This window comes from Gracilinanus agilis, chromosome 4 (assembly GCF_016433145.1).
Source record: "Gracilinanus agilis isolate LMUSP501 chromosome 4, AgileGrace, whole genome shotgun sequence".
In the NCBI taxonomy this organism is placed as follows: domain Eukaryota; kingdom Metazoa; phylum Chordata; class Mammalia; order Didelphimorphia; family Didelphidae; genus Gracilinanus; species Gracilinanus agilis.
The window spans coordinates 347,106,278-347,122,242 of NC_058133.1; the positions used below are offsets into that span (position 1 = coordinate 347,106,278).

The 15,965-nt window shown below is 36.7% G+C and overlaps 1 protein-coding gene across 1 annotated transcript; it reads left to right on the plus strand.

Moving 5' to 3' along the window:
• Positions 1-713: 713 nt before the first annotated feature.
• Positions 714-15,039, plus strand: TSTD3 (thiosulfate sulfurtransferase like domain containing 3). Its single transcript, XM_044675395.1, has 5 exons — positions 714-763; positions 9,190-9,419; positions 13,558-13,731; positions 13,912-14,071; positions 14,418-15,039. Exons 1-5 carry the CDS (start codon positions 714-716, stop codon positions 14,482-14,484), a joined length of 681 nt encoding a protein of 226 aa, XP_044531330.1. The 3' UTR covers positions 14,485-15,039.
• Positions 15,040-15,965: the final 926 nt, after the last annotated feature.

Below are 15,965 nucleotides of genomic sequence, written 5' to 3' on the forward strand. Positions count from 1 at the left end.
ATCTATTAAGTGTCTACTATGTGTCCAGGCCCTGTGCTAAGCTCTGGAGAAACAAACAAAAAAAAAAGCAAAAGACAGTCCAGGTCCTCAAGAAGCTTGCAATCTAATGGGGAAGACATTAAACAAATATTAGCAAACAAGCCATATATATGATAAATAAAAAGTAATTTAAAAAGGGTAGGCACTAGAATTTAGAGAGGTTGGGATAGGTTGTAGAAGATGAGACTTTACTTGAGACTTAAAGGAAACCAAGGAACACAGTAGGCAGAGATGGGAAGGGAGAGCATTCCAGACATGGGGGACAGTCAGAGAAAAAACTTGGAACAAAGGGGGATGGATTCTCCTGTTCATGGACCAGCAAGAAGACCAATGTCACTAGATCAAATAGATATTGGTGGGGAGTAAGCGGTAAGATAACTGGAAAGGGAGGAGGGAGTTAGGTTTTGAAGGACTTTGAATGTCAAACAGAGCATTTTGTATTTGATCCTAGAGGTGATATGAGCCACAGGAATTTATTGAGTTGAATAGGGGTGACATGATTAGACTTACACTTTAGGAAGATCATTTTAGTGGTAGAAAAGAGGATGGTTTGGAGTTGGGCCAATCTACCAGCAAGTTATTGCAATAGTTCAAGTTGAGGTGATCTGGCCCCAAACAAGAATGGTGGCAGTGTCAGGGAAGATAAAGGAGCATATTTAAGAGATATTGCAAAGATGAAATTAGAAGGCCTTGGCAACAGATTGGATATTGGGGATGAGAGGTGGTGAGGAATCAATGATAATGGGTTATAAGCCTAAGGGACTGGAAGGATGCCCTTGACAGTACTGGGGGGTGGGGATGGCATGGGGAGAAAAATAAAAGTTTTGTTTTGGTCATATTAAGTTTAAGATGTCTGTTGGACATTCAGTTCAAGATATTTGAAAAACAGTTGGAAATGTGAAATTGGAGGTAATTAGCGGTTAGGTCAGGATAGATAATTTTGAGAATCATCAACATGGAGATGACAATTAAATCCATGGGTGTTGATGAGATCACTAAGTGAAGGGGGAAAAAAGAAGAGAGCTCAGGACAAAACCCTGTGGGGCACCTATAGTTAGGCATGATCTGGATGAGGATTCACCAAAGGAGACAGAGAAGGAAGGAGCAGTCGAATAAGCAGGAGTAGGACAAGGAGAGAATAGAATCCTGAAATTTAGGGAAGAGAATATCAAGGAGAAGAGAATGATCAATAGTGTTAAAGTCTACAGAGAAGAATGATGGTAAGAAAAGGCCATTGGGACACATATAAAACCCAGTGGAATTGCTTGTTGGCTACAGAAAGGGGGTGGGAGGAGGGGAGGGAAAGAACATGAATCATAATCATGGAAAAATATTCTAAATTTAAAAATTTTTTTCAAATAAAAAAAGAAAAGACCATCAGAGTTGGCAATTAAGAAAGCATTATTAACTTTGGGGAGAGCAGATTTGGTGGAATGATGAGGTTGGAAACTGGATAGTGAAGGGTTTAGAAGAGAGAGAAGAGAAAGAGGAGGCATCCATTATAGATGTCTTTTCAAAGGGGATGGAAGATAATAAATAAGATGATAGTTATCTAGGATGGAAGGAAAGGGCCAAATGAGGGGGTTTTGTGGTTGAGGGCCAGGAAAGAATCCATCAGTGGTCACAACTACAATAGCCTCAGGAATCTAATTATACCCTGATATATTTGAGCCCAGAAATTTCTTTTAAAAACCCCCATAAAATCCTTGCCTCCCATCTTAGTATCAATGTTGTATATTGGTTCCAAGGCAGAAGAGTGGTAAGAGCTAGGCAATGGGGATTAAGTGACTTGCTCAGGATCATACAGCTGGGAGTATCTAAGGTCATATTTGAACCCAGGACCTCCCCTCTCTGAACCTGGCTGTCAATCCACTGAGCCATATAGTTGTTCCCAACTCGAAATTTTCAATAGAATCCTGATAACCCTGAAATTAGAAAACTGAATGCTTTGCTGGGAAGTTTCAACAAATCCCTTGCTGCAGGTGGCAGAAAGTGAGAATGAAGGGAGACCAAGGCAGCACTCGAACCAAAGTTTTTTCCTCACCATCCATATTTCAGAGGTCATTGTGCCCCTTCCCCATATACTGGTGATTAAGTGAAATTAAAGGACTATATAGGAGCCTGGGATATGTAGGAAATGTGAGGGAATATGTAAGTTTGCTATTGAAAATATTCCCTTATAAAAGCTAATGTTAAATGGCTAAATGGAATTGGAGTGCTTGGACTCCTAAAACTGGGGAAACACAATTAATGGGGGCTTTAGGGTTTTAGAAAACCCTGAAGAGAGGGCCTGGCCTTCAGGAGATGAGGGCCAAAGCAACCACGTTACAAAGGAAAAAGACTACTGTAGCTAAGCAATGAGAGATAACCAGGCCAATGGATAATGGCGCAGCTGCTTCTATTTGTTGAGAGTTACAATGGTGAAATGTCCACTTCCCTGTGTCTTCAATTTAGCACTCTTACTGAGGTTAAATTCCATTTCTTTTCTCTCAAAACAAAAAAAGTCAGAAGTGACCTTGTGTTCTCAAAAAGAAACCAGTTTCTTTAATACAACAATTATGCTCTGTGTGTGTGTGTCCATGAGAGCAGGGTAGGAACTAAATAATAACAAAACAGTGGAGCTGGAGGTTATCATAACCCTGCAGCAAAGAGAGAGAAAGAGATTTTTTCCCCCCAATTGCTGATCTTACCAACTGACCTAAGAGATTTTTATTGGTAAAATGGAATTATAACTCACCCAAAGAAAAGGAAAAATTCAAATAATCTGGATTGAAAAGTAACCCAGGTACAAAATTGGGCCAATTGTAATCTGGTTGGATAGAGGTTTACTAAAGTAAAGAATTGGCATCCATTCCTTAGAGATATATAGATAGTAGGCATTAGTTTTCTTTGGACTGTGAACTAGGGCAACTCCCTTCTTTTTGTGGTTGTCAAACAGGTTCAAGGAAAGAGTCCCATCCCCTCTCCAGGGACAGAGTGGAGGTGCTAACGAAGGGAAAGCCACATTTGGTTATCTGGAAGGGAGAAGCTGGGAAATTGCTGTCCTGTCCAATGCAGGGTGAAGGTGAAGTTCAGAGAGTGAGAGTTGTTAGTTTTCCTTCTTCAGTTAAATAACCCCAGAATACTAGTTAGAGGCTAGAGGTGCATTTATAATTCAGTAGTTACTGATTAGACATTTTTTACCAGAATACTAGTTAGAGGTTATATAATTCAATAGTTACTGATTAGACAGTTTTCTGTGCATTTCTTATAAAATTGATTTAGGTTTTTATTTTTTTAATTTTAGTTCTTTAGTTAGTCTAGCTTTTGTTTTTTGCTTTTTGTTTTTTAGGTTGCCTCAGTCAAAGCTAGTGAGTATTTTGAATTCTTTAGCCATTCTTGCAATACAATTAGCCTTTGGATTCAATTTAATTGTCAGAACCAAAATATTGGAAGATAGAGAGTTCTAAATCTGATCTGTAGGTAACTAGTGTTACAGTTGTTTGTGTACATATTACCCAGGAGTAAATCCATACTCTTGGATGGAACTATGTGATATCATTTGAGAATAAAGGATCCCAAAGCATGTGATGAAATCTGAGTGCAAAGTTGAAGCAAACTGAAATGAATTACAGAGTGCAGCCAAGCTCAAGGTAATTCACAAGTTATTTAATTTTTAAAATGCTTAACTGGATATAAAACTAGGAAATGAAATGCATAATTAATGATGCTACAATACAGAAATTAAAGCATTGCAAGACATTTTTCAGGGGGGAAAACTGTACATATATTAAAAAATGATTGTTTTAGAAATGTAGGTAAATAAAGCTATTTAACATCTTACCCTTGACCCCAATTTACAATTAAAATGATGCTTCAGTGGGCAGCTGGGTAGCTTAATGGATTGAGAGCCAGGTCTAGAGATGGAAGGTCCTAGATTCAAATGTGGTCTCAGACACTTCCTAGCTGTGTGACGCTGGGCAAGTCATTTAACTCCCATTGCCTAGCCTTTACTACTTTTCTGTCTTAGAAACAAGAGAGGTAAGGGTTTAAAAAAATAAAATAAAATGATCCTTCAGCAAATTTGGGAACCAGTTTAGGAAGACTTTAAAAGGAAGTAAAGAAAATATTGCACTTTATTAAAGTTTGCTTGACTGCAATTTACTTATAGGGTAAAGAATAAAATTTCCTCCTAAACTCAAAACTAGTTTTGAAAACCTGGATTATTTTTGTCATCTTTTTAGGAGCCTTGTTTGTTTATTAATTCTCCCAGCACTGCACATAATATGTAGATATCTACATATATATGTATATATATATAATAATTTAATAGATTTTAAGAGAGTGTGGCATACATAGAAAGAACAAAGTACTTGAAGACTAGAGTACAAATGGATTTGAATCCTGGCTCTGACAATTTCTGGCTAAATGATTGAGGTAAGTTGATTCACTTTTCCGAGACTTAACTGCCTCATCTGAAATATAGAAATAATAATGCAAACTTTGAAACATAATAATACAACTTTGAAAACCCTACCTACTTTAGATAGTTGTTGCAAGGAATATTCTTTGTAAATCTTAAAATACAAAGTAAGATGTTGATCATGAACTAGACCAGAGATGTCAAGCACATAACCACTGACTTGAATAATTAAGCTGTATTTGGAAATATTTAACAATACATATTTTTTAAATACAATAAAACATAGATAACATTACATTTTAAAACTAAGTCATACATAGCCCCCAGGGATCCTTATGTGTGGGCAAGTGGCCCTGTTTCTATTTGACACCTCTCAATTATACTATGAGCCTCTAGTCTGTTATTGACTCAATCCCAGGCTTCCTCACAGAATTTAATTCTGGGTAAGTTTATAAAATGGACATTTTTCAAGTATTCCTACCATTTGACATGCCAGCTTGTAGATCAAAAGCTCCTGACAGTCTGTCATAAAGGAAACCCAGGTTTTGAAGAAATTTTTATTTCTTTTCTGTGCTAAATAGGTAAATACCAACAAACATAAAGACATAATAGATATATGTGAGTATATATATGCCTACACATATAAATATAAACAAGCATATACAGGGATAACAAAATATATGTATACATTATATAGGATTTTCCAAAAATCTTAGTGCCTTTTTTTAAAAGATACTAAAAGCCATTAAAGTTTAAAATGACACTAAAACTTGCATATGTGTGTGTGTGTGTGTGTGTGTGTGTATGCTTTTCAATTTGTTGCCACCACAAAAAGAACTGCTATAAATATTTCTGTATATAAAAGACCTGTTTCTTGGATCCCTTTTGGATGTAGACCTAGCAGTGGTATAACAACAGCAGGACAAAGGGCATCCACTATTTAGTTACTTTTTATATATTAGTCTAAATTGCTTTCCAGAATGATTTTACCCATTCACAGTTCTACCAATAGAGTATCAACTGTTTGCTCATGACCTTTTACTTTCATTTTTGGTCATCTTTGCTACTTTGATGAATGTGAAGTAGAATCTCAGGATTGTTTTAATTTGCATTTTTCTAATTAGTAGCTGTTTGAAGCATTTAAAAAATATGCTGAATAAGTCTTGATCACTATCTGAATATGAGGGAGTACTATTGTATTGAAAGAAATGAGAAAACTGATGCTCTCAAGAAACAGAATGAAGTGTTACAGAGCAAAGAATAACAAGAACAATTTATACCATATTATATTATAAAATATATTATAAAAATGAATTATTATGAAGACTTTTATGAGTTAATGAAGAATTAAATGAATAGAACTAGAATAATATATACAACAACACTATAAATACAATTTTGAAAACTGTAAGAACTAAATCAATAAAATGATAATTTATGTTTCCATAGGACAATTGAGCTATCCATTACAGAGAAGTGAATATTTTTTATAAAGCTATTGAGGGAATTCGTTTTGCTTGACTATGCATACTTGTTATAAGAAATTTCTTTTTCTTTTCAATTGGTGAGGAGTAGGAGAGAAAGAAATTATGTTGCTGGTTTGTGGTTTGTTTGTTTTTTAAATGGGACAGGGCAGTGCTACAGACATAAAATGTTACCTGGACATTTAGATGGATCACCATATTATAAGTTTTATGTAACCATTTTTATTACAAGAGAGTAATGTTTACAATGTAAAATAAAGACAAAGCATCAATAAAACTAAAAAAATAAAAAAACATTAATTTTGATACATGGAATAGAAATCATTATACTAGTAGTATATAACTTATTTATTTCTTTAAAAAATTTTTAAAATATCTTACTATTTCCCTGGACCTGTAATCTCATGAATATAATGCTCCTTTAAATGAAACAGATCACAATCCATCCTTATTATTCTTTAGTTCAGTCTCCCATAAATCTTCCACAGGCCTGTTCAGTGTGCTGGGGATTCACGAAGAGATCTTAACGATCTGTGAACTTGGATGAGAAAAATCACATAATTATTTCCACATAACTGATTTCCCTTTTAAACCTATGTGTTTTGTTTTATTTTATTCTTTCAAAAACATTATACTGAGATGGTATCCATATATTTCTTCAGGCTGCCAAGGGTCTACTCCTCCCACCCCCAAAAAATTTAAGAACTTTTCCTTTAGATCATATATTTAGAGTCAGAAGGGACTTTTGAAATAACCTAATTCAGTCTTTCATTTTTACAGATGTGGAATCTGAGACCTAAAGACTGATTCTTTATAGCTAGTATCTAGTTCTTATAGGTAGTAAATAACAGAGGCCTTTCACTGCACTAACCTCTCTTGATATTTCATATATAAAAGTTTGGGGCACTCCTCAACTAGCACATTGGCTTTCCCAAAGAAGGTAACTTGAATTTCAAAATACTCTGGGTATATACTTAAATATCCTTAGTAGACAAGCTCCCACCAACATGTTCTTATGATGAAATAACATCATAAAGAAAATAGCATTAAATCACCTGTTTCCCCAAACTTGGGGCATACTCTCTTAAAAATAAATCATTTCTAGTTTTACTGATTTCTGAAGTCTGATTGTTCACATCAAATATTTAATAATTCCAACAAAACTGTTGGAACTGACTACAGCATATCCCTGAAAATAAGCCTTTTCAAAAAAAAAAAAAAAAGAGGAAGAAAATAGGTCTAACAGTACCAGATTTCTAAACTACAGTACAAAGCATATAATTACCAAAACCATTTGGTCATTAAAAAGTTGATCAGGATAGATTAAGTATAAGATCTAGAAACAAATAAATATAACCAGTATTTTTTAATGTGAAATTTCCATTTAATAAAAAAAATTTCTCTCCCTCCCAATTCCAACAAAACCCTACTAACAACCCAACCTTTTAATATAAAGGCAGTTATGCTATAACATGACAAAGGTGTTCTCAAAAAGCACATTAATATGCAAAATCAGGCAAAAAAAATAGGTTATGAGGAAAATGGCATTGGGACAATATGATCAAAACTTCATCAGTAGGGGGCAGCTGGGTAGCTCAGTGGATTGAGAGCCAGGCCTAGAGATGAGAGGTCCTAGGTTCAAATCCGACCTCAGACACTTCCCAGCTGTGTGATCCTGGGCAAGTCACTTGACCCCCATTGCCTACCCTTACCACTCTTCCACCTATAAGTCAATACACAGAAGTTAAGGGTTTAAAATAAAAAAATAAAGAAAAATTAAAAAAAAACTTCATCAGTAAAACACACAAAAAAGATAGGAACCTAATATAAATGGTAGCACAGTTTTATATACATTAAATGGTTAAGAAATATATAAATACCATAATAAAAAGTGACAGCATCCATACCTTGAGCTTCTGGTTTCCTGGTTGGCAAAATCTATAGAAAGTTGGCCAAGTCTCAACACCAGGCCTCAGAGGTGGAGGCCATTGAAGTGGGGTGGGGCTGAGGTGGACTAGTCCAAAGCTATTCTTGAACCAGAAAATGTGCAATAAATATGGCATTTTACTTTGACAGGGAACTGAAGTTTGCTTGTAGAAGTAGATATTGGAAGAACTGTAGCTATTGTTTTCCTGATTCTATTCACTTTACTCTGTAGCAGTTCATTTAAGTTTTCCTGAAAAATGATCTCCTTTAATATTTTTAGAGCATAATAGTATTTCATTACATCTACATATCATTATTTGTTTAGCTGTTCCCCAACTGGTGAAACTTCCTTAGTTTCCAGTTTTTACCACTACAAAAAGAGTTATAGCAACAGGGTTCAAAAACTGTCCAAGGACCTAAAATACAGGGATAAGGGATCATTATTTTAAAAAATGCTGGGAAAATTGGAAAGCAACCTGGTAGAAATTAAGTTTATAACAACATTGAAACATCATTTATCTCAATAATTTTCCAATGGACACAACATCAAGATAGAAATAAAGAGTCATGTAAAAAATTAGAGGAGCAGAGTAGGAAATATTATTCACTACTCTGAATTGGAGAAGAGTAAAGAATAGAGAGGATCACAGGAAATAAAGTGGACAATTTTGAATAGGCACATAAATTGGAAAGTTTATGGATAAATCAAATTAATTCAGGCGAAATTAGAAGTGGACACCTTTGAAACAAGTTTCTCTGCTAAAGCATTATACTCTCTGATATGGATACAGAAATTGATTCAAATATACAAGAACAAGAGCAACACCTCCCCCAATAGATAAATGTTCAAGGGCTAGGAACAGACAATTTTCAAAAGGGGAAACTAAACCATCAACAACCACATGAAAAAATTATCCAAATGGAGAATTTGTAGTTTCATAATCCTATTCCAATTCTTTGCATATTGAAATGCTCCTGTCAAGTGATCTTTGCAAGCATAGAATAAAAAAAATAAGAAAAATAACCAATATAGAATAACAAAAAGAAAATAAAAGAACACTGATTTTGTAATCAGAAGACCCGGGTGACCTAGGAGAAATCCCTCAATCTCCTTGGACCTACGTTTCTTGATCTGTAAAATATGTGTGTGGAAGTGTAGGTTGGAATACATCGCTTCCGAGGAAGCTTTTGATTCTAGCTCCATAAACCTATGCTGCTAAAAAAAAAAAAGCACTAATAAAAATAAAATAGTAAAATAAAATAACGAGGGACTAGCGTCTCCTCTGGGCGGGGCGCCGGAGTGGGCGCGGACACGGGCTGTGGCACCGCCTCTTAAAGCGCTAGCGGAGCCGCGCGGGGAGGGGCAGAGCCTTCCCGGCTAGAGGGCCCATCGCACCGGGCAGAGCGTGCTGGGGTTTCTCGGCCGCAGTCCACTCGGAGGAGCCGGACAGTGGCCATGACCTCGAGAGCGCTGCTGCTCTTGTGGAGCGCGGCCAGGTTTGACCTAGGCTCCAGGGTTCGGGGAGCCTCTGCTAGCTGTTCTCTGGGGCCGTCGGCTGCCTTGATGGGTGAGTACCCGCTTCCCGCGCCCCTCCGGGTAGTGAAGGCTAGCGGTCGGAAGGACGAACCCACAACCTCGGGACCCGGGGGACAGGATGGGGTTGGTGGCTTCGAAGGCAGGAAGGGGCCCAGAGCTAGCTAGCTTCGTGTCTTCGCCAGCGAGGGCAGCGGCCACAGGGTCGGCCTCACCTGCATCTGGCGGCTGCTCCAGGGAAGCGTTTTGGAGGGTGGAAAAAGATAAACAAAATGCAGAGGCCTCGACCTGTAGGTCGAGCCTAGAGGGTAAAGCCTGGACACCGAAGAAACTACCTTTGTCCGGGTCTCTGCTGCTGGCTTCAGTCCTAGGGCCGTCCGACCCCCTCTTTTCACTGACTGACATTTGAGCATGTCTGCTCAGTCTTAGGCCTTGATGTTTCCCGGGTTCAGGGTAAGCAGCTCCAAGCCTATCTTTCCTTTTGCCACTCTTGACTTGGACCACCCGATGCAAATACAGCCAGACGTGAGGAGCTTTTTACCTTTACATCCTTACCTTCTGCTTTAGTAGCAATTCCTAGACCGAAGCCCGGGAAGGTCTAGGCGATTGTGGTGAAGTGATGTGCATATTTGAACCCAGAACCTCCCCAGCCCTGGCCTTACTCTACCCACCTTTTTTCCAATTTTGCCAGCAGCTCTGCTAGGCCAATCTCCTATCTTAGGAGTCTATTGTTGTTGGTTATTGTATTATAAATTTAGAGCTAGAAAGACCTGCCAGGCTACTCTCTCATTTTACAGATGAGGAAATGGAGGCCCACAGAGATTAATACGACTCAGCTCAGTTCATGTAAGTAGGAAGCAGCAGGGCTGGGATGGGAACCCAGATTCCAGACTTTCTCTAAGCCAGTGTGAGCTGGTTGGTTGTCGACAGAGGCTGCCCTGCAAGAATCTTTAAAAATTTACCAACTCGTCAGAATTTTTTAGGAGTGTGCTTTAGGAAAGTCATTTGTAATGTTTCCCCTGGCTGCATAGCCATGTTTAAGGGAGAGAAGAGTTTATTTGGAGAGAAAGAAGAAGGACAATTTTTGTGGTTTTTACAAAGGCTTTGGGGAATAAATCAAACTATGCTTTAAAGAGTGAACAAGTTCAAATTCATTTTCACCAAAATTATTAATCCCTCTTTCAGGCCTAGAATTTGGAGCTTTAACTCTGCCTTTTCAGAATTCTTCATTTCCTCCAAAACTCAGCCAGAGGCCAACTTTCTGAAATTAAAACCTTTTCTTATTGCCCACTTCCTCACCTACTACTTCTTCCCACAAATTACCTGGTATTTATTTTACATATACTTTTATATACACTTATCTTCCTCATGGAAAATAAGCTTCAGGAGGGCAGGGACCATTTCATTTTGTCTTGAATTACCAGCACTTAGGAAGAAAAGAACACAAACATTTATTAAATATCTACTGTGTGCCAGACACTGTGCAATATCTCATTTGAACCTCAAATGACTGTCTCAGGAAGTAGGTGCTATTATTATCCCCATTTTACAGTTGATACACCTGAGGCAAACATGTTAAGTAGTTTGTCCAGGCTCACACAGCCAGCAAGTGTATGGGGCTATAGTTGAACTCTGGTCTTTCTGATTCTAGGTAAAAGTGCTTGGCACATAAATAGGTGATTAATATAATTATTTTCCCCCTATCTTTTCCTTTTTTTTTTCTTTAATAATTTTTTCCCTATGGTTGCACGATCCTTGTCTCCCTCCCCCCCCCCCCCCAGTTGACAAGCGATTTCACTGGGTTATACAGATATTATCATTTACAACTCTTAATAGATATTTGTTGATGAATTAATTATTGCTTATATATTCTCTTCTGGAGGCAACACAGCATAGTGAGTGCATCAAGAACTGAGCTGGGAATCAGGAAGACCTAGGTTTGGGGTTCACCTCTGATTAACCCTGGTTCTGTGACTCTTAAGTTATAGAGCACATGCTGGTTTGCACAGACAGGAGCATTCTTTATCATTTCTTCATACCCATAAAATACTATATCTGTTCTAAAAAAGAAAATACTATTATTTTAATTGTTCTAATAGCTTTTTAGATATACAAGTAAGTGCTATATAAATATTAGCAGGTTTTTGGAAGGACCAAATGAGACAAAGATATACATTCTAGTATTAAGTTATTGCCACTGACAGTGGTTAACCAGTAAACTTTTTTGTGGTGGTTGTTTTGGGCTTGCATAAGTAGTTTTGTTGGTAGACTGGAGAGATGGAAGATGACTAAATTTAGCTGCTTTGTCAGATGGTGGACTTAATTCTAAATAATAAAACAGTCCTCAGCTTGTCATCCAGTTTGAAGCTTAGAGGGTATGTACCAATTATCTGATAGCATTTGCCAGTTATATTTCAATGTAAGTTATAAGGAAGGGAGCACAGCCTTATTTTATAATATTTGAAATGAAAGCTTTTTTTCTGTCAAAAGAACATTGCCACAGGCTGATTCTCACATGAGTGTTAATGATGTAGTCTTTGAAAGGGTAGTCCCCAGCCTGGGATTGGTCACTAGGTTTACCGATAAGGGCAAAGACAGTTCCTATCTGGATTCAAAGTCTAATGAGAGCTTAATGGAGGCTTCAGAGTTTGATTTTTTCCCTCAGAATCTCTTCATGAGTTAATGATAGCTGTTGATGTTTTTGTAGCATTTTTGAGGTTTGCAACATTACACATTTATCTCCCCAGATCTGCCCATCATATATTTTTTAGTTTGAACCTCACAACTCTTTGAGATTGTCTATGTGTAAACATCACACATATGTATATTCATTTTAAGACTTAGTCCTGTAGTTTGTTTAGAGGAAAACTGGATTCAGTGTTTGAAGCTCTGTCCTGTGGACTTATGGGTCTATAATTTTGATGAGATAGATAATTTCCTATTTAAAACTAGTGATTTCATTATGAGAGAATTATACTGAGAGAATGAATTAAGGTAAAACTTGACAAGAAAGAGGGTCTGGCATGAACTGAATCTAAACATTTCTGGCAGGTGAAAGCTTTTAGCACCTCTTTAAATTATGGGGAGTTACTTAGATTTTAAAAAGTATTTGCAAATGAGGAAACAAGCACTCTAAATTTTCACTAAGTAAATTGTGGAATTATCCATAGAGAGCTGTGAATATTATCATATCCATGAGGTCATACAAGCACAGATATTTATGTATTATTGGTACTTAAGACTTATCCCAAAGCCTCACATTTGGGATCTATTATAGCCTAATTTTTAAAAGGGTAAAGTTTATTAATAGATTTTAACTTAAATTCATCTATTCATCTCTTATTTAATAACTCCTCTAAGCAAGAGACTATTCTCAATATGATCTTCTTGTCTCTGTGAGACTTTATCTCAATTCTGTTTGAAATGTTATCCTAATATGTTGGTTAGATTTGTTTTCCCCAATAGCCTTTGTCAAACCAAAGAATAAGATCCTGATCCTCATGATCTCTCATGCACAGGGCAGTTAAAGTTGGTTTTCAGCCTGTCTGTAATCTCTTAGTACTTAGAGGCAAAGCCTCTCCTAAAATTCTTTAGACTTCAGAAATTGAAGGTACATTCACCATTTCAATACTCATTTTCTCATATTCTCAACATTCTACTAGTAATATTAAGAGCCAGAGTTAAGTTCAAGGGGAAAATGGACCCACTCTGGATGGGACTTATATCAATGGCCAATTCAATCTGTATTGCCATTTTTGCTATAGAGGCAGTGTGGTATAATGGATAGAAGGTTGGCCTTAGAATTAGGAAAAATTCTGTATAAATCCTTTCTCTCATATTCATTGGTTTTGAGACCTTGGATAAATTATCCTTGGGTAACTTTATAAGGTTGTACATTAAAGACAACTTACTGATCTGCCTCAATGGAAAGAATTTCCACCATGGGAGTGGATTACCTTATATCTAAAAAATTACTGATCTGAGCCATCCCAACTTTAGACATCTTATTTATAAATATTTCACTTTACAATATATATCACAAGGAATTCATTTCCCTTTAGTTAACTGAAAAGACATCGATTCTTTTCTCATAGTCAGATTCTCCATTTAATGATATCATTAATACAATGTCTAAAATTCTGGAATAACTTATATTTTGGGGATTTTTTTAGAGCTGAGGTCTTCAAAGGGAGGCCACCATCATTTCTGTACTACTGCTTCTCAGAGCCTCACCTATGAAGAACTGAAAAATTTGCTGCATTCCAAATCCATTTTGCTGATTGATGTAAGGGACGCATGGGAAATTCTAGAACATGGGAAAATTCCAGGGTCTCTCAATATACCACGTAAGCATTGCTTCTTTTCTTAAAATGAATTATAATGTACGTAATACCAGAGTGTCCCAAAAGTCTAAGTCCAATGTTTAACCTTTAACCTATATTAAGATTTTGCAAATGTCCTGTATTATATTTTCACAGTAAATTATCCATAAAATTCATTTTGAATTTTTAAATGTTTCCTTTTAGTAAATGAAATAGGTCAAGCTCTTCAAATGGACTCAGAGGACTTCAAAGAGAAGTACCAACAAGAAATGCCTTCTAAGTCTGACAACTTGGTGTTTTCTTGTCTAAAGGGTGTGAGAAGCAAGACAGCACTAGATACTGCCTTGTCACTGGGTTACAAAAGGTAAGCATATAATGGAGCAGAACTGCCTCAGAAATGGATAATTCAAAATTTCTGATGAAGTAATTTTCTTTGTTTTTCTTTAAAAAACAAATTCTTACCTTCTGTCTTAGAATTGATCAACATATTGTTCCAAGGCAGAAGAGTGGTAAAGGGCTAGGCATTTGGAGCTGGGTGACTTTTCCAAGATAATATAGCTAGGAAGTGTCTGGGGTCAAATCTGAACCCAGGACTTCCAGGCTCTAGGATTGGCTCTCAATCTACTGAGCCACTGAGCTATTCCATAGTTTGTTTGTTTGTTTTTTAATAACAATGTTGATAATACTAACTCTTTCATACCTATTTTCAGTGTTCTATACTATCCTGGAGGCTGGAAAGAATGGGAAAGCTACGAATATCCAGAGAAGAAACAATGATATCACAATGAATTTTGAAATCCCAATGAACTGTTTTGAAAACTTTTTAAAGTAAATTACATTATTAAGAGGTGGCAGAGTAGAGTTGAAAAAAAAGGATGAGTCAAAAGATTTGAGTCTTCTAGTTCTAGTTGTGTGACCTGGGAGAACTCCCTTTCCTCTTTCTGATCCAGCGTCTTGGTATGTAAAATGACTATAATAATATCTATTCTGTCTGATTTCTTAGGGTTGTTGTGAAGATCAGCTGACATAATGTATGAGAGACCTAATGGATTAAAGATGTGTAACAGTAAATTTGTAAATTTTAAGGACTTAAGGAAAATACTGTCCTTTTCAAAACTGAACATGTTTTGAAGAGGAAAAGGGAGAGTTAAAAAGGTAAATTTTCTACTTCAATTTTAAGGTCATTTGTAAAGATCAGCCTGCAAAGAAAGAGTTAGTATAATTAACCAGCTATTCTGAAATGGAATTTTAAAACAACTATACCATATCCATGAAATTTTGCACTGAATTTTGTGAGTAATTATTAAAAGTAATAAAGTTCTATATTAATTATGTGTGGTAAAGAGACCTAATTTGGAACATGTCCCATTCATTTCAGCCATTTGGAGACTTAATGGATCTCCCTTCCCACACACACCCCAATCAAATAGACTAGTAAATTATTAAAGCAGTAAGCCTTTATTTCCACATATTTTTTATCTCATGCAAAGGAAAGTTTAAAACAACTAGGTGGTACAGTGGATAGTCTTGGAAGTGATGTCAAGAAACCCTAAGTAAAAATCCAGCCTAAGATACCTTGTAGCTATGTGCCCTTGGGCAATTCATTTGACCAGTTTTCTCATCTATAGAATAGGGATAATAATAACACTTACCTCCCAGGGTTGTCATGAGGATAAATTTAGATGATATTTGCAAGGTGTTTTGCAAAACTTTAAAGTGCTATGTAACTGCTAACCAATATTATTATTACAGTGGGCTAGGAACATGGGGGTTGGGGCATCAAAGGAAGGACACATGGGGGTAATATGCTAATACTTGCCAACTGGGACAGCCTCCTGTACTTCCACATCAGGACCATAACCATAGCACTTGGTGATGCAGCTTGGGCCATGGTTTTTATAGGAAAGGGGTGGATTCTTGCTCAGTACTGCTTGCTTGACATCACAGGTTGGGAGATACTGGGGATTGACTACTAAGGTCCCTGCTGTCCAGGAATGAAAGTCATCAGGTTTAGGGGTAGCAGCTAAGTGGCTTGGTGGATAGAGAGCCAGGTCTAGAGATGAAAGGTGCAGTGTTTGAATCTGACCTCAGACATTCCGTAGCTATATGACCCTGGGCAAGTCACTTAACCTCAATTGCCTCATCCTTAATGTAGTGACTCTAATTACCAATTCTAAGACAGAAGGTAGGTTTTTTTTTTTTAAAGAAAAAAGAATAGAAAGTTTTCAAATATTAAAGATTACAGAAAAGGCTGAGAG